At 51.0% G+C, this 23330-nt stretch overlaps 1 protein-coding gene across 1 annotated transcript; it reads left to right on the top strand.

Moving 5' to 3' along the window:
* The first annotated feature begins 790 nt into the window (after positions 1–790).
* HSPA9 (heat shock protein family A (Hsp70) member 9) lies at positions 791–22704 on the top strand. The gene is made up of 17 exons (XM_084215902.1): positions 791–950; positions 2286–2344; positions 3860–3947; positions 4025–4206; positions 4885–5009; positions 6709–6782; positions 6868–6974; positions 7784–7946; positions 8568–8660; positions 10270–10479; positions 12755–12982; positions 13771–13875; positions 14999–15116; positions 17433–17527; positions 19119–19211; positions 21008–21148; positions 21934–22704. The coding sequence occupies exons 1-17, from the start codon at positions 879–881 to the stop codon at positions 21991–21993; spliced, it is 2013 nt and encodes a 670-aa protein (XP_084072028.1). The 5' UTR covers positions 791–878; the 3' UTR covers positions 21994–22704.
* Positions 22705–23330: the final 626 nt, after the last annotated feature.

The raw sequence follows: 23330 nt of genomic DNA, 5'->3' as shown, positions 1-23330 counted from the left end.
ATGGCCCCAAGGCCTTGGGCCTGGTGGCCAGGATCATAGGAGAGCCCTTCTGGGATAGGTGTTAAAAAACTAGGATTGCCCCAAAGAGCTGTTGGAGTGTTCCTGCTGGATTTGACTGGGAGATGGCTCTTTTCTTCCCAGGAACTGGCTCGGTGCTGGGTTTGGGTTCAGGCTGGGAATGCTGTGGAATTGTGAACTACTCGATTTGATATGAAGTCCTGTTTCCCCTCTGGGGCTGAGGAAGTATCAGTTTCATCCCTCACAGGGATTTTCCCAGGTGCAGCCGGTTACACAGCCGTTTCTGGTGCTCGCGGTGCGGCAGGGCCGCGGCTGGCAGGGTTCCGGAGCCGTGCCCTGCCGGGTTCCGTTCCTGCCCTCAGGCCGCTGCGGGATCCGGCCCCGTCGCGCTCAGGGGCCCGGGGGTGAACTACGCATGCGCGGGAAGGGGCGGTACGGCCCCGGGCCGCCGGCGCATGCGGCGACCTGCGCGAGTTGCGCATGCGCAGGACGGCGCCTGACGCAAGGGCGCTGCAATAGCCGTGCGCTTTATCCTGTCCGACCTTGAGTGCGCGGCCGCCACAGGACCCGGGTTGTCACAGCCGCGCCGGTGTGCATCGCTCCGCTTCTTTGCCCGTGTCCTGCCCCGGCCCGCGCCAGCCTGTACACCGAGCTGTGTACCCGTGCCGGGAAGCTACCTTGCGGCCGCGCCTTCGTGCCAGAGTCCGAGCGGCGCGCCGAAAGCGAGCGGTGGGATCAGGCATTATTGGAGCCAGCCCCCGGCGGGGGTCCTGCGGCGCGTCTCGGCCCCCCCGCGGCCCACGTGGGTGGAGGTTTCCAGAAGAGCCGCGGCCCCGCGCGCCCCGTCCTCCGCCGCCGCCATGCTGAGCGCGAGCCGCCTGCCCCTGCTGCTGCCGCGCGCCGCGCCCGCGCCGCCCGCGCGCCCCGCGCAGGTCAGCGCCGTGAGGGGCCGGGGGGACAGAGCGGGCCGTGAGGGCCCGAGCGCTCCGGGACACAGAGCCCGGGGGACAGAGCGGGCCGTGAGGGCCCGAGCGCTCCGGGACACAGAGCCGGGGGGACAGAGCGGGCCGTGAGGGCCCGAGCGCTCCGGGACACAGAGCCGGGGGGACAGAGCGGGCCGTGAGGGCCCGAGCGCTCCGGGACACAGAGCCGGGGGGACAGAGCGGGCCGTGAGGGCCCGAGCGCTCCGGGACACAGAGCCCGGGGGACAGAGCGGGCCTTGAGCGCCCGAGCGCTCCGGGACACAGAGCCGGGGGGGACAGTGAGGGCCCGAGCGCTCCGGGACACAGAGCCCGGGGGACAGTGCTGGGCTCGGGGAGCGGCCAAGGGCGCTGCCTGCGGACGAGTCAGGGCCCGGGCCCGGGCCGCGGCTCTTCAGTGCTCAGCTTTTATTAAGTGCAAACTCATGTTCTTGCGGGGCGATGCGGTCCTGGGGCGTGCAGAGGAGCGTGTTTTACGTGTTTGAGTCTGTTTTGCGTTAAGGAGGTTTGTAGTGAGGTCGCTCGGTTCCTCACCGTGCGTGTGACGGTGACAGCGGGGATCGGGCTGCGGAGGGCACGTGGAGGCGATTTAGGGACCAGCGGAGACCGCAAATCCCCCCCGCGCTGTGCTGGCCCTGCTGCCTCTGCTCTTTCTCAGCCTGAGCCACCCATGCACTGTGCTTGGGTCTTACGTCTTTAAATTTCAGCAAAGTAGTAATGGCTGGGTTCCGTTTGCATTAAAATATCTTTTTAGAAGTTTGTTTTTAATCAGAAAGAGGGCTAATGCTTCCCGAGCTCTCCAGGATGTTGCTTTACTCGTGCAGAGGAGCGGCCAAGCTGGGGCGTAGCTGGAGTTGTGCAGCAAAATCTCAGCTCTAGGTTCTTTAAGGGATGCAGTGGGGCTTTTGTTGCTGACCAGGCACAAAGCTCTGAGAAATGGGGTTAATGTTTATCTGCTGCTGCTCCTGGAATGCTGAAGGTTCAGTGTTGACTTAGTGAGATGTATTTTGCCTGGTAACATGCTCACAGATTATTCTGTATGAGGGAAATACCTCGGTTCTGGTCATAGAAATTAGGACTGTGGCAGATCAATTAGTGCAGTAATTGGGGGGGCTGTTTATGTCAGCCTGAGTCTTGCTCAAATTATTCATTCCTTTGCAGTTAAGTGTTTAAAGAAGGTACACTGTAGTAGGACAGTGTTGCTTCAGACCTTGACTGCCTCTGAAAGCCTTGAAGATCTCTTGATGTTTTAAGCTAAATTCTTATTTGAATGTCTCTGTTTTACAGACATTTTGGAATGGCCTCAGCCAAAATGTTCTCAGAGCGGCATCCAGCAGGAAATATGCGTAAGTGCTCCTTGGGGTTGTCGTGTTTGGCTGTTGGTGTTTATATTTACTCTCTTTCTGATACTAGAACTGGTTATTGGAGCCAGGGATTGGGTAACAGAGCCAAACCAACAGAATAAAACTGGAGCCTCCTCCTGTAACTTCTCTAAGGTTGTTTGTTAATATCTTGTTTCTCTCCAGGGGAGCTTTGAGAATTGGTGTTCCCTGCTGCTCCCCCCACCAGCAGTGCCCACAAAACGTGGATTGCTGAGATCTGTTTGTTAAAACCATCCCAAAAGTAACCCAAACACTGTTGGGACAAATTGTTTTACACTGACATAATGTGGGTGATGTCTGGATCCATTCCCCTGCAGATAAAGTCCATTTCAAACATGCATTTGAATCACTTATTTTCGTTGTTGCAGGATAATGGGAGAAGGGAGCAGTTGGTTGTGTGACTTACTCGGATGTTTGTGGCTGATGCTGATTCAGGCCATGGGCTGGGAAATCTGTTTGTGTTGGGAAAGCTGGGTCTGTGGTACAGCTGAATGTTCCAAGCTCACTGCTTTGTTATTCAACTGGAGTTAGAGCCCCTGGCAGCTTGGGCACTGAAAAGTTGACATTCCTGGAAATAAACAGTCCTGCTGTGCTGCAGAATGCCTTCTCCATCCCAGATTGTGCCTTTGTAAGCAAAGCTATGGTTCAGGGGTTCTCTGAGCCTCAGGAGGGGTAATGCACTTTTCCCACAGAGGAGGAAGGGGTTCAAATTTGTCTTGTGTGAGAACCACTCCTATTTTTCAGGACTAAATTCACCTGTGGCTCCTGAGGATCAGGAAGGTGGTTTGCTTTGGCTCTGGGCCAGAGCACCTTGCATGTACCAAGTGATATATCACTGTGGATTCTTCTCCCCATGTTAGGCAGTGGTAACACAAATAAATTGTATGTGTTTATTTTTCACTCCAGGTGAATGTTTTCGATTAAGTTTGAACACCAGGGTTGCCCAGAACAGTTGTGGCTGCCCTTGGATCTCTGGAAATGTCCAAGGCCAGGTTGTCGCAGGGCTTGGAGCAGCCTGAGACAGTGGAAAGTGTCCCTGTCCATGGCAGAGGGTGGCACTGGATGAGCTTTAAGGTCCCTTCCAACCCAAACCAGTCTGGGCTTCTGTGATCAAACATAACTCAGAACAGTTTCTGTCTGTAGGGACAAAGTTAGTTATGACATTTTATACCAAAGTCTTAAGGGTTGTTGAGAAGATATAAATTTGTATATGAAGTAAAGATATTCTGGGGAAGAGTAATATTTTATATACCTTTTTTAACAAGCAAAGGTTTACGTGTAAGTCATCTGGCTCAGAACAGAGGCACAAGCTCAAATTCCGGTGTAAGAGTCAGGGAACACCTTAGGTCAGGATACAGCCTGGATTTGCTTCAACATTGAGTGGAAAATCACTTTGTCCTGTCTTTGGGACAGGACTTTTTTTGCAATGAATTATTTTCCTTTAATGGTAATTTTCCTTTCCCCTGCTGCACTGTCCAGCTCAGAAGCAATCAAAGGTGCCGTTATTGGGATTGACCTGGGTACCACCAACTCCTGCGTGGCTGTTATGGAAGGCAAGCAAGCGAAAGTGAGTAAAACAGGAGTGTTACACTTGGGGTGTCCCTGAGGTGAGCGTGTGGATGTCACACCTGCCTTTGTGCCCAGGTGCTGGAGAACTCGGAGGGTGCCCGGACCACGCCGTCAGTGGTGGCGTTCACGGCTGAGGGCGAGCGCCTGGTGGGGATGCCGGCCAAGCGCCAGGCGGTCACCAACCCCCACAACACCTTCTACGCCACCAAGCGCCTCATCGGCCGCCGCTTCGACGACGCCGAAGTGAAGAAGGACATGTGAGTGAGGGGACAGTGCCACTGCCAGCACCAGGGCAGCTAACACCATGGGGGTAGCATGACCTGGTCTGCTTCCAGACACGACCCTGCTCTGGGGGAAGTTGTTGTGCCCTCTGCTCTCAAGGTTGCAGGTTGCAGTGCTTCTGTGTGAGGGCCAGGCTGTGTTTAGCTGTACTCATTGCTGATCACGTTAAGGCTTCCAGAGAAGAAGAAAAAAAGGCTTGCTGGTGCTTGCAGTGCAGGCTGCTCTAATTCTTGAGGGTGCTTGCAGTCAAAGCTGTGTGATCATACCTCAGGCCTGTGATTAAATGAGGTGTCTGACTAAGGCAGCAGAGGACAATACAGTGTGTTAAGCTCTCTGCAGGGCTGTTGCATAGGCATGAGTCCTGTCTGTGCATTTGATGACTTAATTCTCTTTCTTTGAGACTTCAAAGAGGGTGTAATACATATTTTTCTGACCTCTCTCAAACACCTATAAAGTTGGTATACGTACATTATTTGTATTGTATAAATGTTGGCACCAGCAATCTGTAATTGGTACTTCTGGGACTCTGGATCTGGGGCTCTGCTGCTGAGTTCAGTGTTCTTTGTTTAGAGCTACACATGTTCATCTGCTGGTAATCATGGTACAGCGTTCGTGCTGCTGCAGAAACTGAGTGTGAGTTTTGTTGTTTTCAGTAAGAACGTCCCGTTTAAGATCGTCCGTGCCTCCAACGGGGACGCCTGGGTGGAAGCTCACGGGAAGCTCTACTCTCCCAGCCAGATCGGTGCCTTTGTCCTCATGAAGATGAAGGAGACTGCAGGTTGGTACAGCTTGCTCTTTGCTGTCTCTGTGCTTTGTACGTGGAAGTGCTGCAGCCAGAACAGCGCTTTCTTGGTACCAAACCCTCATAGAGCTGGGCTGTGGATGGAGGAAGGGAATGGGGTGGGCTTCTAGGAAGCCTCAAGGAAGATGAGTGCCTGCCTGAATCTTGGATCTTTGGCAAAATATCAGTGCTTTACTTAAGAGATACTCATATCAGAATTGGTTGCTGATTGAGTTGACTCTGATTGAATTCACACTCTCTCAGGAGGGGGAGCTTCATTTCCTTGGAAGCTGCAGTCCTGGTGCCTCCCTGGCTGCTGCTGAGCACAGGCTGGGGCAGCCAGGCTTGGAGTGGCTTTGTTCCTACTCAACTGCTGGATATGTGGCACATAGGGAGAGAGGGAGAGTGTTCAAGGTACCACATTGTTGGGCCCTAATAGCTAATTAGCCAGTGGTGACTTTGTCTTCACTAGGGGAAAATACCTATTGGCCTGGAGAAAAGTTTCTCTCTTTCTCAATTCCTTCAGTGGTTTTTGGGGAAACTAAGTGTAGTACAGAGAGGGAACAGTCAGTAGTGCCTTCTGCACCCTCATTTGTTAAACACTGCATCCAGTGAGTGTGAGGAGGACAGGACTGAAGCTTCATAAATTATTGTATGTTCTGTATTAGGTTCTGGGCACTTACTAGAGCTCCACCAGTAATAAAATACAAGTATGTGGTGTGTGAGCATCCGCAGGTGATAGATCTGACTTTGATCTGCCTTCAGCAGGGATCTGTTCCTGGAGGGGTGTTGTCTTTTGGCCTGGGTGCTGCGTGGTTTCAGCAGTGGCTTTGCAGGCAGCAGAGAGCAGTGCAGTTTGTAAGCTCTGTGCAGGGCTGCTGCACAGCCATGAGTCTTGTCTGTGCAGCCACACTGCATCGTGCATGCTTGTATTTTTTAGCAGGTCTCAATGTGCATTTGGTGACTTCCCTTTTTTGAGACCTTAATATAGGGTGTGATGTATATTTTTCTTACTGTCTCAAACATTTATAAAGTTGGTGTACGTACATTGCTTGTGCTAAGTGTTAGCAGCAGCAGATTCTATAAATGGGATGAAAATGAGTAACTTTTAAGTGCATCACATGCAGGAAAATGGAGTACAGCTTCAGTGTCATGCAATAAAAAGACAAGCTCTCAGATAATTCATTACAGTGGCATCCACTCACTGATGGAATTGCAGAGGTGCATTGCTATGCTGCCAGAAGTCTGTAAACTAATCTGTTTTGTGAAAGGACTGGAATTCTGCACAGCTCCCTCTGCATTTTCCCAGAAAACAGCAGCAAGCCTGTCTTCTGTTGGTTGGGAGAAATAATTTCAAACTAGTTACTAATGGAGAGAGACTATTTACAAAAGCATGTAGTGACGGGACAGGGAGCAGTAGATTTAAATTAAGAGAGTGAGTTTGGAAGTTTTTTCCGGTGAGGGTGGGCAGGCCCTGGCACAGGGTGCCCAGAGCAGCTGTGGTTGCCCCTGGATCCCTGGGAGTGTCCAAGGCCAGGTTGGACAGGGCTTGGAGCAGCCTGGGATAGTGTCCCTGCCCCTGGCAGGCTGTGGAATGGAATGGGATGGGCTTTAAGGTCCATTCCCAGCCATTCTGTGAGTGATAACTTGGTGTTCTTACAAGGATAACTTCTGTTTTGTCTCCTTTTTCTTCCAGAAAATTATCTGGGACATGCAGCAAAGAACGCTGTGATCACAGTCCCTGCTTACTTCAATGATTCTCAGAGACAGGTACTCACCAAGCTGGGAGATGTTGGGGCTCATAAATTGCATTCAGTTTCTCTCAGCAGTCAGCACTCTCCCCTTTCCTCCTCAGGCTACCAAAGATGCTGGGCAGATCGCTGGCTTGAATGTCCTGAGGGTGATTAATGAGCCCACAGCAGCTGCACTTGCCTATGGGCTGGACAAGTCTGAAGACAAAGTGTAAGTGCATAACACCAACCCTCTGAAATAAACCTGCTGGGATTTGCCTCTTCTGCTTGCTGGGTTTTAGAACACTGCTTGGAATTCGGCCAAGGTGGACTCAGTTTTTAGTGAGAGCTCTAATGTCACCTCTGTTCTGTGCCAACCAGCCTTGTTAAAGAGAGTTCATAACTTGCAGCTACAACTTAATTATCCATCCTGAGTGTCAATTTAATTTCCTTACCTGCCGGTGGCAGTGGTGGGTGTGGCTGAGGACAGCCGGGTGACAGGCTGTCACTAGAGGTGCTGATGGGCAGCTCTAGGAGCTGTGCTGAGCTGTGCCAGCTGTCCATGGCTTGCAGCTCCCCTGCCTGCATTCAGTCCTCTGTTGCTGTCAGGGGTGGTTACAGAAGCACAGGCTTTTGTTAGATGTTCTGTATTTTTGTGGTAGTGATAATGCTGGGAAAGCCTCTTGCATTTGAAACATTTTGGGAAAAAACCCCATTTCATAAGAGTTCTGGTGTGCCTGCTCTTGTCATTGAATGTGACAATTTCTGATTTTGGAGAGGCAGGAGCTGCCCTCTCTGAAAAAATGGGTGAGGTCAGGCTTTGTGCAGCACATTTCCAGGGACCCCCACACGGACTCTGAGTGCTCAGGGGGTATGGACATGTGTGTTCACAAGATCAGATTGTTCACTGCTGTCTTTAGAGAGGCTTTGAACTTGTGTGGGCACCAGTGTGTGTTCTGCACATCATCTGTTGAGGAGAGGGAGTTCTGAGCCACTCACCCTTGTTGAGAAAGTAACGTTGTCCTGCTTCTCTCCCCGCAGCATCGCAGTCTACGACCTGGGTGGTGGCACTTTTGATATCTCTGTGTTGGAAATTCAGAAGGGAGTCTTTGAGGTTAAGTCCACCAATGGTGACACTTTCTTGGGTGGAGAAGACTTTGACCAGGCTTTGCTACAGTATATTGTGAAAGAGTTCAAGAGAGAGGTAAGGTGTCTTTTGAGAGTACAATCCTGTATTACACTGCTTTTCAACCTTACTTCTTTAGAAGAATGAGCATTCTCTTAAATTCTTAGGGCTTGTCACCTCTGGCACTGCTGGAATTTAAGAGGATTAGAGACTCTTTAGCCTGGCTTCCACTTCTTTTCTTGAAGTGGAATATTGCTTTCCTGGAAGACACAGAACAGCAGAACTTCTGCCTTCTTTCTTTCTGGCGTGGCAGGACTGTCCTATACACAGTCTGCTTACTTTTCAAAGTAAACATCTGTGGTGCAATTGAATGTGACAGGACAGATGCAAGCGGGTTGCTGGGAGAAACTGCCATGTAATTCCAACTCCTTTGCTAATTCAGTCCTGTCTTACTGTTCTGTGCTGCAGCAGCCTTTCCAAGGTTCAGTCTGTAATTCACTGTATGATCACTTGCAGAGCAGAGAGGGCTGGCAGATTGGAAATGCTGACTATCCCTGCCTGCAGGGAGAGAGCAGCACAGTGCACATGGCAGTCTGCTCTAGAAATAGCTTTTCAGTCAAGAGCTCTGCATTGTGAACTGCAGGGATGTGACTCCTGAGCAGGTGCTGAGAGTCTGTTAACCCTGTTTTTGTCGCTCAGACGGGAGTTGACCTGACTAAAGACAACATGGCCCTTCAGAGGGTGAGGGAAGCATCTGAGAAAGCCAAGTGTGAGCTTTCATCATCTGTGCAGGTACGTGCCTGGATCCGGAGCATCCCCTACAACACTAGGAGACATGGAGTTCTGCACTGGCTTTGTTTACTAAACGCTCTGATCTGTTTTTTCTTCTGTGTAACCCAGTGGCATCCCTAGCACAGGAAGTCAGTCAGCAGGGTGGGCTTTCACACCACAGAGAGGTGCTGGAAGCTGAGTTGTTTGGTGCTGGGTTTTGCCCTTTTTCTGGCACGACACATTCTGATCTTGCAGGGAATGTGACCTTCCCAACCTGTTCTGTACGTCAGAACTGTGATGGGCATCAGGGAATTTTAGCCAGTGCTGCTGGGTTACTGGAACCACTTACAGCTCTTTGCAAGCAGTTCCAAAACCTTGGTGCTGCTTATTCCACTGAAACAGCTAATTTGTTTAGTAATTCCTATACAGAATCTTGACTTACTTGCCTATAGACAAGCTGACTGGACAATGGGCAGCAGCCACCCTCCCTCCTTTTTTCCATCAGCTTTGTGTATTAATGCAGTCAAGTGTGTCTTTTATGAATTCATTACTGAATAAGGAACTGGAAAAGCAGAAAGTTGGGAGTGTAATAGTCCTGGCTAAGTGAAATTAAGGTCAATTATATAGTAATTGAAATGGGGAGTCTGCCAAGTTCTAGCTTCTGAATAAGCATCTTTAATTTTATCTGATGGTGGTCTTTTTGCTGGCCAGTGGGGAGCTCATAGCGAGGAGCTGAGGGCAGTCACAATGGCTGCATAGTTCTGCCAGAGACATAGCAAGCTCTGTTTTATGAGCTCAAGAGCTGGCAAATGCAGTCTGTTCATACCAGGAAAGACTGAATTCTTTAACTCTTTAGCAGTGAAGTGAAAACAACTTGCTTTTGGTCCTGTTTTCCCCTAATACTTTTGACGGTGTTGTGTATAAAGTGAGTGCACACCTCTAGTCAGCAACGTGGCTTTAATTCTTGTGTAAACTTAATCTCCAGGGCTTGAAGCACTAATGTTTTAATTGCTTTGGATTGTAGTGTCTTTTGATGTCAGCATGACTCAGCACTTGAATTGGATGATTTCAGTATAAGATTCGCTTTAAAAATCCACCGTGTGACAAACAGCCATTAAAAGTGGAGATTGTGGTTCCTTGCTCTGATTAACTTCAAGTTAAATGGCAGCAGAATGGCTGTTGAGCATGAGCTTGTTGGCATTTAGAGAACAGCCAGGAGGGAAGGAAATACCTTGAAGGAGTTTACCTGGTGTGGTGTGTCAGTTGGCAGAATCTTTGGAACTCTGCAGATGGGCTTTCTTCTGCGTTGTGCTGAAGGAACAGCATTAAGGTTGTCACTTCCAGTGTTTCTCCTCTTACCTCCTGGCTGTGACAAATTGTTTTGCTCAACAATGAAAGACCTTGAAGTAACACAGTATTAAAATTGGGGTTTAACAAATGTAACCATGAGGTGTGGAACAAAATAATTGTCTTATTTCTGAAATGTCAAACATAAAAGTGTGCTTGCTGCCTCTTAAACTGGGCTGGAGGGTGAGCAGCCATGTAGACACCTCAATACAGGCCAAACAGAATCTGTAAGCTGATGTAAAGCCCATTCCTGGTTTTTCCTGAGCCTGTTTCCGTGCTGCAGACCGACATCAACCTGCCCTACCTGACCATGGACGCCTCCGGACCAAAGCACTTGAACATGAAGCTGAGTCGGGCGCAGTTCGAGGGCATTGTGGCTGACCTGATCAAGAGGACTGTGGCCCCCTGCCAGAAAGCCATGCAGGATGCTGAAGTCAGCAAGAGTGACATTGGGGAAGTCATCCTCGTCGGTGGCATGACCAGAATGCCAAAGGTATGAGCTCAGGGCCTGTTCAGGCAGGGCTGGCACAGCTGCCCTGTGCTTGCTGTTTGGGGGATCGGGACAGAGGAGCTGGGAGTGCTCAGGGCAGACTCAGTGCTGAGGGCCCTGTGGGAGCACTGCCCAGGAGCTCTTGTTCTGTTTGCTTAGCCCAGCTGGGCCCTGGGGGCTGGAGCTGAGTTGCACTGTACAGAGCCAAGGGGACGTGCTGGGAGGTGAAAGTCCAGCTGCAGCCTGGCATCCTGGGGTGCACTGGACAAGAGCAGCATTGCTGAGAAGTACAGGGCATTTCCTCGTTGTGGACTCAGTGTGGTAAAGGTACATTTCAGTGACAGGCACTTGCCAGCAATCTGTGCCTTCCAGGGGATTTCCAGCACTTTCAGCTATGAAGAGCCTGCACAAGCAGAACCCCTCTGGTACCTGCTGGTTGTGTGTAATCAGAGCTGCTTGTTGGAGGCTGCTGTTGGCAGGCCCATTTACCTGGCTCTTGCAGACACTCCTTATCTAAAGCCTGGCCCTTAGTTCTGTGGAGATAAGCTCAGCAGGTAGCTTTAAAGCCTGCTGTGCTGACATGCACAGTTGTGCAGATAAGTGCTGTCTGCAGGTGATTTACTGCTCCTGTTCCAGCCATGCTCTGCTGCTGCTCTTCCATCCCAGAGCTGAACAGGGATGTTCACTGCTCCCTCCAAGAGTACAACCTGGCCTTTCCTGCAGAGAGCACCAAAATCTCACTTCAGAGGGATCACTCAGGCTTGGACTATTTGTTGCTTTGTGATATGCAGGTCCTCTCTAGGACTGTAGGTGTGTACATGGTCCTGCTTGGGGTTGATTTGGGGTTTGGTGGGAGGGTTTTCCTCCCTGCATTAATGAGCCTGGTGGCTGGTGGTGATACTGGTATGAGCAGAAGGTCACCCAGGCAGGGGTGCCAGAGCAGCAAGATAAACAGAAGCTCCTGTTCTGGCCAAAGCTCGCGTGGAGTAACTCTGCTATATGTTCCCAAAGTCCTTGTTGTTCCAGCTGGGTAAAGGAAAAATGGTGTGATTCTCTATGTATAAAGTGATGACAAATACAAAAGCTTTTTCTGAAACATTATGTATCCTTCAGGGCTGAAAGACAGAACTTAATTTTTTTTTCCCCTGTTCTTCCCCCTTAACCCCTAGCCGTGTGTAGCTTTGGGCTGACAGAATGCTTTCCTGAATGCCTGTAGTTACTGCTCTGCCTCTGAAATTGGTGCCAGCCTGTTGTGCACAGCCAGGCCTTCTCTTGAGTACCTTGTGCTCTCTTCCCCCTGCTAGGAGGGAATGTGGCTTCTCTGGAGCTGTCCCATGGCCAGTACTCTGGGAGATGGACCGTGGGTGGTTACAAGTATTATTTTGTACTGTAAAATACACCTCCAGAGGGAAGGACTTCCATTTAATTACATGTTCACACAGAGTCTCCTCTGTAATGAGCACTCTTGGCAGGTGTCTCCTGGCTGCAGCGTAGAGTTGGGTGTTGGCTTCCAGCAATTTTCCAGGCACATCCCACTCACCTGGGCTGGTGTGCCCAACGCCTGTCCTGGGAGAGGAGGTCCAGCCCCACAGCCTTCCCTTGTAGGGCAGAGGAGGGCAATTCTGAGCTGTGCTCTGGGGCAGATTCTCAGTGCATTCCTGTCTGGATGCTTCAGCAGGAAATCTGTTGGGATCATGAGCACAGTCCTGGGGAATGGGCTGAGCAGGGCAGAGCTGACAGCCGAGCTCAGTGTTGACAAAACATATCTCTGCTGAAACAGCCCACGAAATAAAGAGTTGGAAAATACTGTTCTTTATACAATTCCCTTTTTTTTTCCCTTTACTGCACACAAAGCACATGCACTGTGCTGCTGGATTTTTTACCTTCCCTGTGCTCCTCCACAGCTGTACTGTCCTTGGCAGTTGTGTCCTGCTCAGTGTTGGCTTGCACAGTTCCCAGGGAGCAGTCCTTGACTCCCAGATAGGCCTGGAAGGATCCCCTTGGAATGTGGCTGGGCTGTGTGAAGGCACTGCTATGTGAAGGGGCTGCCTTGCAACTGTCACACAGAGCCTCTGGAGAAGGGGCTTCCTGGGCTGGAGTGAGGGCATTCAGTGCTGTGCAGGAGGGTGGGCACTGAGGGAGCAGGCACAGAGCTGAGGCTCAGTGTTTCTGTCTCAGGCTTCCATGGCAGCAGCAGCATAAAGACATAGAGCTGAGCCAGGGCTGCTGTGGCTGTGGTGGTTCCCCCGTGGATGAGCTGTGCTGTGTCTCCACTCAGGTGCAGCAGACTGTGCAGGAATTGTTTGGCCGTGCTCCGAGCAAAGCAGTCAATCCTGACGAGGCTGTGGCCATTGGAGCTGCTATCCAAGGCGGGGTGTTGGCTGGTGATGTGACAGATGTGCTGCTGCTGGATGTAACTCCCCTGTCGCTGGGCATTGAGACCCTGGGAGGTGTCTTCACAAAGCTCATCAACAGGAATACCACAATCCCCACCAAGAAGAGCCAGGTAAGAGTTGACTCTGGATGGGTGGGACTTTGCTGGTGCTGTCAGACAACTTGGGAAAGGCCACCCAGAGCATCCCAGTAGATGGTTTTGCCTCCTCATCTGACAAGAGAAGGAAAAATCAGTGGAAAAATCAGGTTTAATGTCAGCCACTGAGTATCTCTGGTTATCACTGTGCCCCAGAGGGGAGGGCACTTGAGTTAACAGTGATAAGATATGCCAGGAAGTTTGTGGCCTGGTGAGGGTTGTTACAGTGTGTGTGCCATGATGTCAGTTGTCAACACATCATTCTGAAGAAGGATTGTGTGGAGCCCTTCTGGGACTGAGCACCACGCCCATGAGAGAGCCCTTGCTTGGCTGAGTGCCTGGGAAAGGGTTATCTTTTTTCTGCATTGTGATGTCCTGGTACCTTGGGTGTGATCCCTTCCTTCCCTTGGCTCTGTCTGGGCCTGCTGCTGTGTGCTCTCTCTGATAACACCTGAGCTGCCTGGGGTGTGGGCTGGAGCCTGGTGCTTAAGGGGAAATTTTCTGGAGTGAGGTGGCTGCTCTGGAACCTGCTCCTGCCGTGGATGGCCAGTTTTTGTGTCCCCAGGTGCATACAGGACAAGAAAACATTGACTTGGCTCTTGCTAGCCTTGATGCCCTGGAGTTTTGTCAGAGGAAAATGGGAACAAGCATTTGAAGATTTTCCCTTCCAAGCACTTCCTTTTATTCCTTGTTCAGTCACCTTGTAACTGCAGATGTTTGTGTTCTAATTGGCTATACAGTAACTTCCTGTTCCTTTTCCATAGGTGTTTTCTACAGCTGCTGATGGGCAAACACAAGTGGAGATCAAAGTGTGCCAGGGAGAGAGAGAGATGGCCAGTGACAACAAACTGCTTGGCCAGTTCACATTGGTATGTTGGATTCTCTATTCCTGACCTTAGACTTGACCTTCTGGGAGAAGTTCAGAGTCTTCTCCATTTCAGCTGCCCCCTGAGGACACTGTTGAAGGGGAGTCATCTAACAGAAGACATTTGACCCCTTTCTAGTACAAAAGCAGCCTCTAGAGGCACAGCCTGGCCCTGGGACAGCCTTGCTGTGGCTGAGGACCAACTGGCATTGAAGATGGAGCTCAGAGTTTCTGAGCACTCCCATGTAGCACTGGGGCTACTGCAGCTCTAGGGCCTGGTCACCAGGAAGGGCTCTCTGGGTATATAAAAGCCTGTGCAGTACCAGTACCAGGAGATAATCTGAATGCTGGCCTCTCCTCTGGTGTAGCAAAGATAGGACCTGGAGCAGCTCCAGGATACCTGCAGTCCCCAGGGAAGCCCATTTCAGCTTAGTGAGACCCTGGGAGTAGAGCCAGTGTGAGCTGAGGTACTCCAGGGTGTGTGTTTGTGGGATTGCAGTGTGTGTGCCATGATGTTATACTGTCAACACATCATTCTGAAGAATTGTGTGGAGACTTTGTGAACTGAGCCCACGCCCTGCTCCCTGGGGAATAGATGTGTTCTGGGATTGCTGGGAGCAGAGGGGTGCTGCCCAACCAGCTCCCTCAGCAAAATGGCTTTGGTCAGTGCTGGTGAAGTTTTGTACTGTTAAACTGTCCAAGTTTGTGTGAACTTCCTAGGAAGAACCCTGCAGAAAGGAAGGGCTTTTCCCTTCTGTACTTTTGAAGGAAGCTGTGCTGCCTCTCACTGTCTTAAAATGGTTCCCCTGAGGTGGCCAGTGAAATCTATGTCCAGAACTGATGAAATAGAGCATCCTGCCACATCTAGGGAAGACAGGCTTGTGTAGCAATAAAGCAGAGCCTTGGAACTAACCCTGGCAGTTCTCTCTTGTGGTTCCTGTGCACTTTTCCAGGGTAGAAACCAGATACCAGTGCACAGCATGGTGCCAACAGGTACTTAGAGGACTTGGCTCTGAGGGTTGGTTAGTGGTTCATTCAGAATCAGATCCCCAGGCTGATGTGCCCAGCCCTTTTCCCCTGAGCTCTGTCCCTGTGGGAGCTGATGGCCAACCCTTGTCCTTGCTCAGGTCGGGATCCCTCCGGCGCCGCGGGGAGTGCCCCAGATCGAGGTCACCTTCGACATCGACGCCAACGGCATCGTGCACGTGTCAGCCAAGGACAAGGGCACCGGGCGGGAGCAGCAGAGTGAGTGCTCTGGGCATGACAGCGATTGAGCAGGGGGTGCTGAGGGTGACACTGACTCCAGGGGGAATGGAGAATGGAGTGTGCTCCAGTGCTGCCTGGATGGTGTCCCACAGCCCAGGGTGGGGATGGAGCATATGGCTCCTTGCTTGGGTCACCCCTGCTCTTCAGTCTGTTGCCAATGCAGCACAGGTGCAGCTGAAGTCATCTGAGCCTGTCTCTCCTCAGAAAGGAGAGTGGGCAAAGGGGTGAGAGCTGAACTGTGGGTTTGTTGTAGGGCAGTGAAGCTGCTGTAAGCCTGTGCCCTCTCAAGTAATCTGCTGCCAGTGGATGCTCTCCTTGCATGTTAGGCAGAGATGGAGCACCTGCCTATGCCAGTGTCTAGGCAGCCCTCACTGGCAGGGTTTCACCACATTCCAAGTGGTTTTGACCTGTGTGACAGTCCTGCCTTGGTGTTGCCATCTGGAATAATTGCAGCAACATGTGAGCAGAGTGCAGCTGTTTCCTGCATGGGTCAGCTGTGTCCCAGTGCCCAGGTGTTGGGCGTGCAGGGTGGCTCACTGAGGGCTCCCTGGTGTTGGTGGGCTGTGCTCTCTTACCAAGATGCTTGGGGCAGTCATGTGTGCCCTGTATTACCCGAGGGGACAGAAGTTGGAGTTTGGGAATGCAGCACTGTGTCCTTGAGCTGTGTGGGAGTGCTGTTTCTTTGGGAACACACAGGGGTTGTCTGTGAGCCTGGCTGCATGAAGGTGCCAGCTTTTAAGGCAGAATCAAATCAGGAGGACATCTGACTCCAGGGTGTGTCATGTACAGCTGAGCAGACCAGCCCTGTGCCAAGACCCTGTTTGTTATAGTCCATTAAAAAGGTCTGGAGATTGGGATATTTTGAAGCGGTAGGTTTTACCTGTAACCACCTTGTCTATTTTCTTCTGTTTAAGCTGGAAGTGTCTCCAGCTGGCAGGAGGCTCAGGGAATTCAAGTTGCCAGTGTATTCTGCTCTGTGGTACAGTGAAATGTTGGGCCCCACGTACTTGGGGTAATTAATGACACAGTTGACAGTTTCTAAAGCTCTGTGGTGGGTTCAGGATTCCCCTGATACAAAACAAAACTCTCTTCTTCCTTATAACTGGAAGCCTCAGTACTGCCCTTCAGCTCTTTCTTGGAGAGAACCCTTGAGCAGTGAAATGCTCCAGTTAGCAGAAGTATTAACTATGCACAACTGGAGGGTGTGTGCTGCTTTTGATCACACTGCTTGGCTTTTTGGCAGCAGGTTGGCACCAAACCCACCCTGCTTGTTACTTGGATTTCTTTGGAGGTCTTGTACATGTGGCAGCCTTCTACTGCTGAGTAAAAGGCTCCTGGTGACAGGCAACCAGAATAACTTAGCTGCCTACCTGTAGGTAGATGTGGTCCTAATTACAAAGCTGAATTGCTCATCCCACATCTGTATCCAAAGGGCACATCTGTGTGTGTGTGTGTCTTTGTTCAGGGTTCTGTACCACTGACAAATACTCCTTGGGAAAGTTCCTTTAAATGGTGATTGTAGCATGCACTTTTATGGGCATTGAGATATCCTGGATATTGGTCCTCTTTGAATGAAATTTGACTAATTCCTGCAGTAAAGCCTGAATCTGGACTATGATTTTTGACAGTAATAGAGGGAAAAGACCAAAGAGGGGATGTATAAGAGCCTGCCCGTAGAATCATGCTCCATTCCTTATTAAGGGCAATGTTAGGAGCTGGGTGGGAAATGTTGTCTTACCCTGCCACCAAGCCTGGGCTGTTTTCCAGCAGGGAAAGTAATCTTTAGGGAAACCATTAAACTGTTCCTTCTCTTTGGATTATTTTTTGGGGTTTTTTTTTTTTTGTTTGTTTGGGTTTTTTTGTGGGGTTTTTGTTGTTTTTTTTTTTTTTTGGTTGGGTTTTTGCTGGAGGGTTTGCTTGTTTGAGGGGTTTTAGTTTTGATATTTTTTTTTCTTTTTTTTTTTTAGTTCTGTGGTTCTCATCTGGGATGCTCCTTTAGTTTGAGGGCTTTGCACCCTCACTTTCCAGGAGGATTAAGTGAGGACTGGCCAGAGTGACTTGCAGACCAGCAGGCAGGGAGTGTGTGGCAGAGCTGAGGGGTTGCAGATCCAGGAGATGAGGCTTTCACCTTGCCAGCAGCATCAGTGGCTTTCTAAAGTGTCGCAGTCTTTGTCCTGCCGATGGGGCCTCCCTGGGAGCAGAGTCTCTGAGCGAGGCTGCTGCTGTTAGGTTGGGGAATAATCCTCTCCTCAAAGGTGAGAGCAGATCCTTTATTCCTCTTCTTCTCTGCTGCAGTTGTTATCCAGTCCTCTGGCGGCCTCAGCAAGGATGAAATTGAGAACATGGTGAAGAATGCAGAGAAATACGCAGAGGAGGACAGGCGGAGAAAGGTAATGGGGTCACGGGGCCTTCAGGAGCAGAGGACCCGCTGCTTTCCCCACTCTGCTTCGAGCTGTGCCCACCCCTGGGGGCCCAGGCCTCTGCTCTGTGAGCTCTTGCCAAGCCTCTGCTCCTTTCCTTACACTCAGTTGACACTCCAGGGTTGCATGAAGGTGTTTGCAGAGACATTTGGGTGTTGAGGTTGGATACCTTGCCCTGTGTGACTGCACTTTCCCTGAGGAATTCCTGGGATGTGGAGGCAGCAGTGAGCAAACCCACCTGCCTGCTGCTCATGGCAAACAGCTTTGCAACTCTGGTGAGGGGTTTCTGTCATCACTGCTCTCCACTGTCCCCCTTGGCTGTGCCCTTGGCACCTGGAGTGCTGTGTCCATGTGAGCAGTGCTGCCTCAGTGCAGGTGAGATCAGAAGGCGGTGACGGAAATCCTCACTGGCCTTTTTGAGTAAAGACTGGCATTTGCCATGGAGGAATGACTGAACCTGTAATACACACAAGATTAATGGTTGGAACTAATTGGTTTAATGAGGGTAGTAATAATGAATTATGCAACTAAATATAGAGCATTGATTTTTAAGCAGACACAGCACAGGCTGACTCTGGGATTGTGGCACCAGCATATTATGTTTAGTGATTGCTGAAACTGACACGTGGAATCAATCCACTTTGTGTCCTTCAGCCTGCAGGAACCTGTCTCAGGTGTTCAGGCAGTGCTGTAAATCTTTCCCCCAGTAGGGAAGGGATCAGAAGAGGACTGAAGGGGAGAAGGCATGGAATAAATCCCCAGGAAGCAGCACTGCCTGGCCTCAGAATCTCTAAAGCCACAGAGCAGTGCCTGATGGGCATTTGTAGGTTAGGTGGGGAACCTTCAAAGACTTTGCTCTGAAAGTCCCACTGTTTGAACAACCTCATCATTGCTGTAGAGTGGAGGGGGATGTCTGGCATCTAAGGAGGCTGCACTGACAATTGTTCTGACTTAATTTGTCTCTTAAATTGCTGAATAAGTTCCTCTCTGTTGTAATCCTGAAGTGGGACTCATCCAGTGAGCTCACAGAGCAAGGTGTTTACTTGCATAACTGTAATTTTCAAAAATTGCCTTGTTACACTTTTCTGCTCCTGGTTTTACTGCCATAAAAGCATCAGCATAAATGGAAGTTTTTGTAATAAGGGACCATGAGTAAAAGCACCCAGCACTGAGTTGTCTCTAGTGCCCCTGTTGCTGAAGAAGCTTCAGGATGTTCTCCAAAAGCTCTGCTGCTTTCCCGTGGAGCAGAGTGTGCTGTGCTGTCCTGAGGTGTGTTGTCCTTTCCAATGTGCCAGCAGTGGTGGTGCATCAGTCACTTGTAGTTCAGGGGAGTGACTGTGAGTGAAAGCCTGAGGGGTGGCTGTCACAGACTCCCCTTGGGGCCCTGTGAGGCCACAGTGCACCTAGAAATGGTTTGCTTGCATTTCTTCTTGTGCTGGTGCCATTAAGAAGGACCCTGGGTGGGAACTTGTGTGGAGCTTGGCAGGTTGGGGCATGAAATGTCACCACTTGTGTCACCAGTGGTGTGGGCAGCAGCCCTGATGAGCTCTCTCTCCCCCAGGAACGTGTGGAGGCCGTGAACATGGCCGAGGGCATCATCCATGACACTGAGTCCAAGATGGAAGAGTTCAAGGATCAGCTGCCAGCAGATGAGGTAGGTGGTTCCTGGTCCTGAAGTGCTACAGCACATGAAATTCCTCACAAAATTGTTGCTCACATTCCCACTCAACTCCCAGCTGGCTCTGGCCAGTGGCTCCAGCTCTGGCTGTGTTTCTGTGCTGGGTGAAGGTGGCACAGCTCTGGTTGTGGCTCTCCTTGGGAGGGGTGAGTGTGGCTGAGGGGAGGATGGACAGACATTCTTTGGAGAGCAGGGTTTGGGTGCTGGCACATAACCTATTGCAAAGTGCTGGGTTGGTGTCACTGAGGCTCTGAGCGCCTGGGAAGCTGCTGATGCGAGGTTTCTGACAGAGCTGTGTCCTTGGCGTGGCCTTGCATGCAGTGATAAGGACTGTGCTGTGGCTGGCTCCTCAGAGGGGGCTTTGCTCCAAGGCTGGAGGCTGTGGATAGTGCCTGCCCTTGTTCGCACAGGGACAGAGGCAGAGCTGCTCTGCTCTGCTCTCCTGGCAGTGCATGCCCAGCACTCAGGGACTTGGGGGCAATAAAAAGCAGCCCCCACTTAGCTCCAGTTTTTCTCTCTCAGAAATGAAATGGGTATTTAATATCTAAGAGTGCTTTTCACACCACTCTGTGGCGATGCATTGTGAATTTCAAAAGTCAAGTTTAGAAGAGTGTACCCAATTACCCATTTAACCACTCTGGGAAGCAGAACTTAAGGGCTCCTGGGGGCTCTGAGGTGTCTGAGGGACCACAATTACAGTTTGTTGGTAGCAGCCTCTGGTCAGTTAAAGGCTCTTTCTCTGCCACAGATGGGAACAGGACAAGGGGCAGTGGTTTTAAACTGCCAGAGGGCAGGAATGGATGGGATATTGGGAAGGAATCCTTTCCTGTGAAGGTGGGAGGCCCTGGCACAGGGTGCCCAGAGCAGCTGTGGCTGCCCCTGGATTCCTGGCAGTGCCCAAGGCCAGGTTGGACAGGGCTTGGAACAAGTTGGTTGAGTGACCATGGCAGGGTGGTGGAATGAGATGATCTTTAAGGCCCCTTGCCACCCAAACTGTTCTGTGATTTCATGATAATAGCTGGCTCTTTGTTTGGAATTATGTGAGAGAGTTTCCTCTCACAGGAACATGGAACCTAAATCCCTGTTCCCTGCAGGGACTGTTCCCTGTGACTTCCCTGGGGAGGTGGGGACAGCCTGTGCTGCCTGGTGCTGATGGTGGCTATCACTCCGTGTCCCCGTCCCATGGTGTGCTGCAGAGCTGTGCCCGTGTCTGTGAGCCCTGCTGGCACAGCCGTGCCCAGGAGCCCTCTCCAGCAGCCTGCCAGGGAAGGAGGCAGTGCCAGCCTGTGCAGGGACTGGCAGGTGGCTCTGGGCCAGGCAGAGCCCGCTCTGCTGATTTGCTCTGAGCTCCTGCTCCGTGGGCAGCACAGGGACTGACCAGGGCAGGAGCAGCCCTGCTCACCAGCTCCCCAGCGGGGCTTCAGTATCCATGGAAACCAGCTTGCTGTCCACTGCCCTGGCATGGCTGTGCCAGGTGAGCTGTGCCAGGCACAGAGCACAGCCTTGGCCAGTGGTCAGGCCCTGCAGAGCTCTGTTCTTGGCACCTCTGCCCAGACAGCAAACAGGGCCTCTTTAATGCCAACTGGGACACTGTTGGTGAAGTGGACAGGTGCCCACTGGGAACTGGGCGCAGTCCTAGGCCCTGCACACTCACTTTAAAGCTTCACTTCATGGCTTCTGGCACGGAAAGGGGGCCAGCAGGTGGTGAAATGGCAGGATGGAGATTTACGATGAACCAAGTGCAGCATTTCACCTTTGTGTCTTTTTTGCAGTGCAACAAATTAAAGGAAGAAATTGCTAAAATGAGAGAACTTCTGGCTCGTAAAGATAGTGAAACTGGAGAGAACATCAGGCAGGCAGCAACCAGCCTGCAGCAGGCTTCCCTGAAACTCTTTGAAATGGCATACAAGAAGGTAGGTGCATGGCCAGTTCACGTTCAGAGCCCTCAGATGGGACAGGGGGAGTCAAGACACCGAACTCTTGGGTGTGAGGTGGTGCTGAGCCTCTGTGCAGCTCCCTCTGAGTGACACTGGCTGAAGGGGCAGCTGTGCAATGTCAGGGAGAGTTGAAGGCTTGAAATCCTGACCATGCTTCCAGGCTGGGTGTTCTGTAACTGTACTGCATTCTGTGGAAAGGGGGAAGCTCCTAGTAAGGAGCATCCAGAAGAGTAAGGAGAGGGCTTTCCCCTCAGTGCATGGGGTGCCTGAAGGAGTAAAGTAACTCCTGAACGTTCTTCAGGGTGATTGTAAAACATGATTCCTGTTCTGTGTGCCTAAAGGCACAGTAAAGGCCATTGGGATTTTCTTCTCCACCCCCTTCCCAGTGGAAGGCCCTCCCAGCCCCTGGCACATGGCCAGGGTGTGCTTGCCTGTGCAGGGTGTCCCAGCATGGCAGGGGCACAGTGCCCAGGTGACCTTGGTGCTGAGCTGTCCTTACTGGGGACAGCTGATGTCAAACCAAACTTTTAGTGCTGCAGTGTCAGTCTGTTACATCCCCTGGGAAAAAGAATAATGGGAAGATTGATTTCTCCCTCTCAGAGCTCAGGCAGAGGTGAAGGTTTCCCTTCTCAGTGGACATTGCTCGTTGCACTCAAGGGAGGGTTCTCCAGACTGGAGCTGAAGTGAGCAGTCAGCCAGGGAAAAATGGCCAGGAGAAGCAGTTTGTTGTTACCAGAAGTAATAAACCTGTTTGTTCACAGATGGCCTCGGAGCGAGAGGGTTCTGGAAGTCCAGGAGATCAGAAGGAGGAGAAGCAATAAGGAGTCTCTGTCTTGCCTTGACGAGAGAATGATGAAGAGGTCGATTTTCTTGATGCTTGGGAGAGAAGGGACCTTCCTGAGCAGCAAGGGGCAGAATTCAGACTTACTGTGTTTTTGCAGTATTCTATATATAAAATTCTTCAATGTATAAATTTAGTGATGTGTCTGCTAGATAAATTGTCACTTGATGAAAGTTAATTCATGCCAGAGAAAGTTATGAGCTTGGCCCTGGCGTGTTCCCTGAGCACCTGGGGACTGGCTGATCATTTAATACTTGACACAATGGTGTAGTAAATGTGAGATCCAAGCTTGGAAACCATGTCATGAAATTGGAGGGTGGAGATGGAAGCTGTTGGGGCATGGGGAGGAGAATACAGCCTGCATGGCTCCTCCTTGTGAGTCTGAGGAGCTGGGAGCAGGTGGAGGGCTGGGAGCAGCAGAGGCAAGGCTGGGGACGTTGCTAGAGACAATTTAGTCCTGAGCTAGGCTGGTACCCTTGTTTGAAGGAAAGGGGCTACTTCAAACTCTGCTGTAATGTTATTTCTTACTAAAGAGGCAGCATGGAAGTTCAGTACTTTGCTTGTCTAAGCCTTCTGCTCCATCCTGTGTCTGTTCTCTGCTTATGGTAAAACAATTTCCTTGATAATAAAACTGTTACTGGATCCATTCTGGATTTTTTTAAAATAAAAGCAGAAAAGTGTCCAACATGGAGTTCCTGGTCTCCTGGCCTTTGATGGAGAACACAAGCACTTCCTGCCTGTGACAGCTGCAGAGGGAACAGCCAGGCAGCTGTAGCTTTCTGAACTTGTGCTTCATTCACAGGCAAAAAGGAGGTTTCTCGTGTCAGGTTGAGGTTGGGCTCTTCTGTGTGTGTCAGTGCTGCTCTCACCAGGTGCCCTAAGTCCTGTGACTGCAGTAGCAATGGGACTTCACTGTCAGGCACCTTGTGCTTGGGCTTAGCCTTACAAAACAGGCTGCAGGCTGGAGCAGCACTTGCCTGCTGTGCTTCCAGCAGCCCAGCCTTGCAGGGAGGTGCATAAATGTAGCTGTGTTTGCTTTTGCCCCATCTGTTACTCTGTGTCTCTTGAACTGGAACAAAACTCACGTTTGCAGCTGCTCTGGCTGCCAGCTCAAGTATTAGGGGGAGGAAAGGATGTTTTTTTTCCTGGCACTCAAGACAGTTTCCACCAGAGGGGACAGAGGTGGGCCAGCGTGTGCTCAGGAATCGTCAGTGTGGGTTCATTAAAGGAAAGTTGTGTCTGACCCGCGTGCTTGCCTCCCACAGTGGAGCAGCCCCTGCACGGGTGAGCGGACAGCAGGGGCCGTTCTCTCTCCGG

The sequence above is a fragment of the Fringilla coelebs genome, assembly GCF_963513975.1.
Source record: "Fringilla coelebs genome assembly, chromosome: 15".
NCBI lineage: Eukaryota > Metazoa > Chordata > Aves > Passeriformes > Fringillidae > Fringilla > Fringilla coelebs.
This window is presented reverse-complemented; position numbering and strand designations above follow the sequence as displayed.

Coding starts and splice junctions, on each gene's coding strand:
- HSPA9 (XM_084215902.1), top strand. CDS start 879: ATGCTGAGCGCGAGCCGCCTGCCCCTGCTGCTGCCGCGCGCCGCGCCC. Junction 4,207..4,884: donor GCCGAAGTGAAGAAGGACAT/GTGAGTGAGGGG, acceptor TGTTGTTTTCAG/TAAGAACGTCCCGTTTAAGA. Junction 13,876..14,998: donor TGCTTGGCCAGTTCACATTG/GTATGTTGGATT, acceptor GTCCTTGCTCAG/GTCGGGATCCCTCCGGCGCC.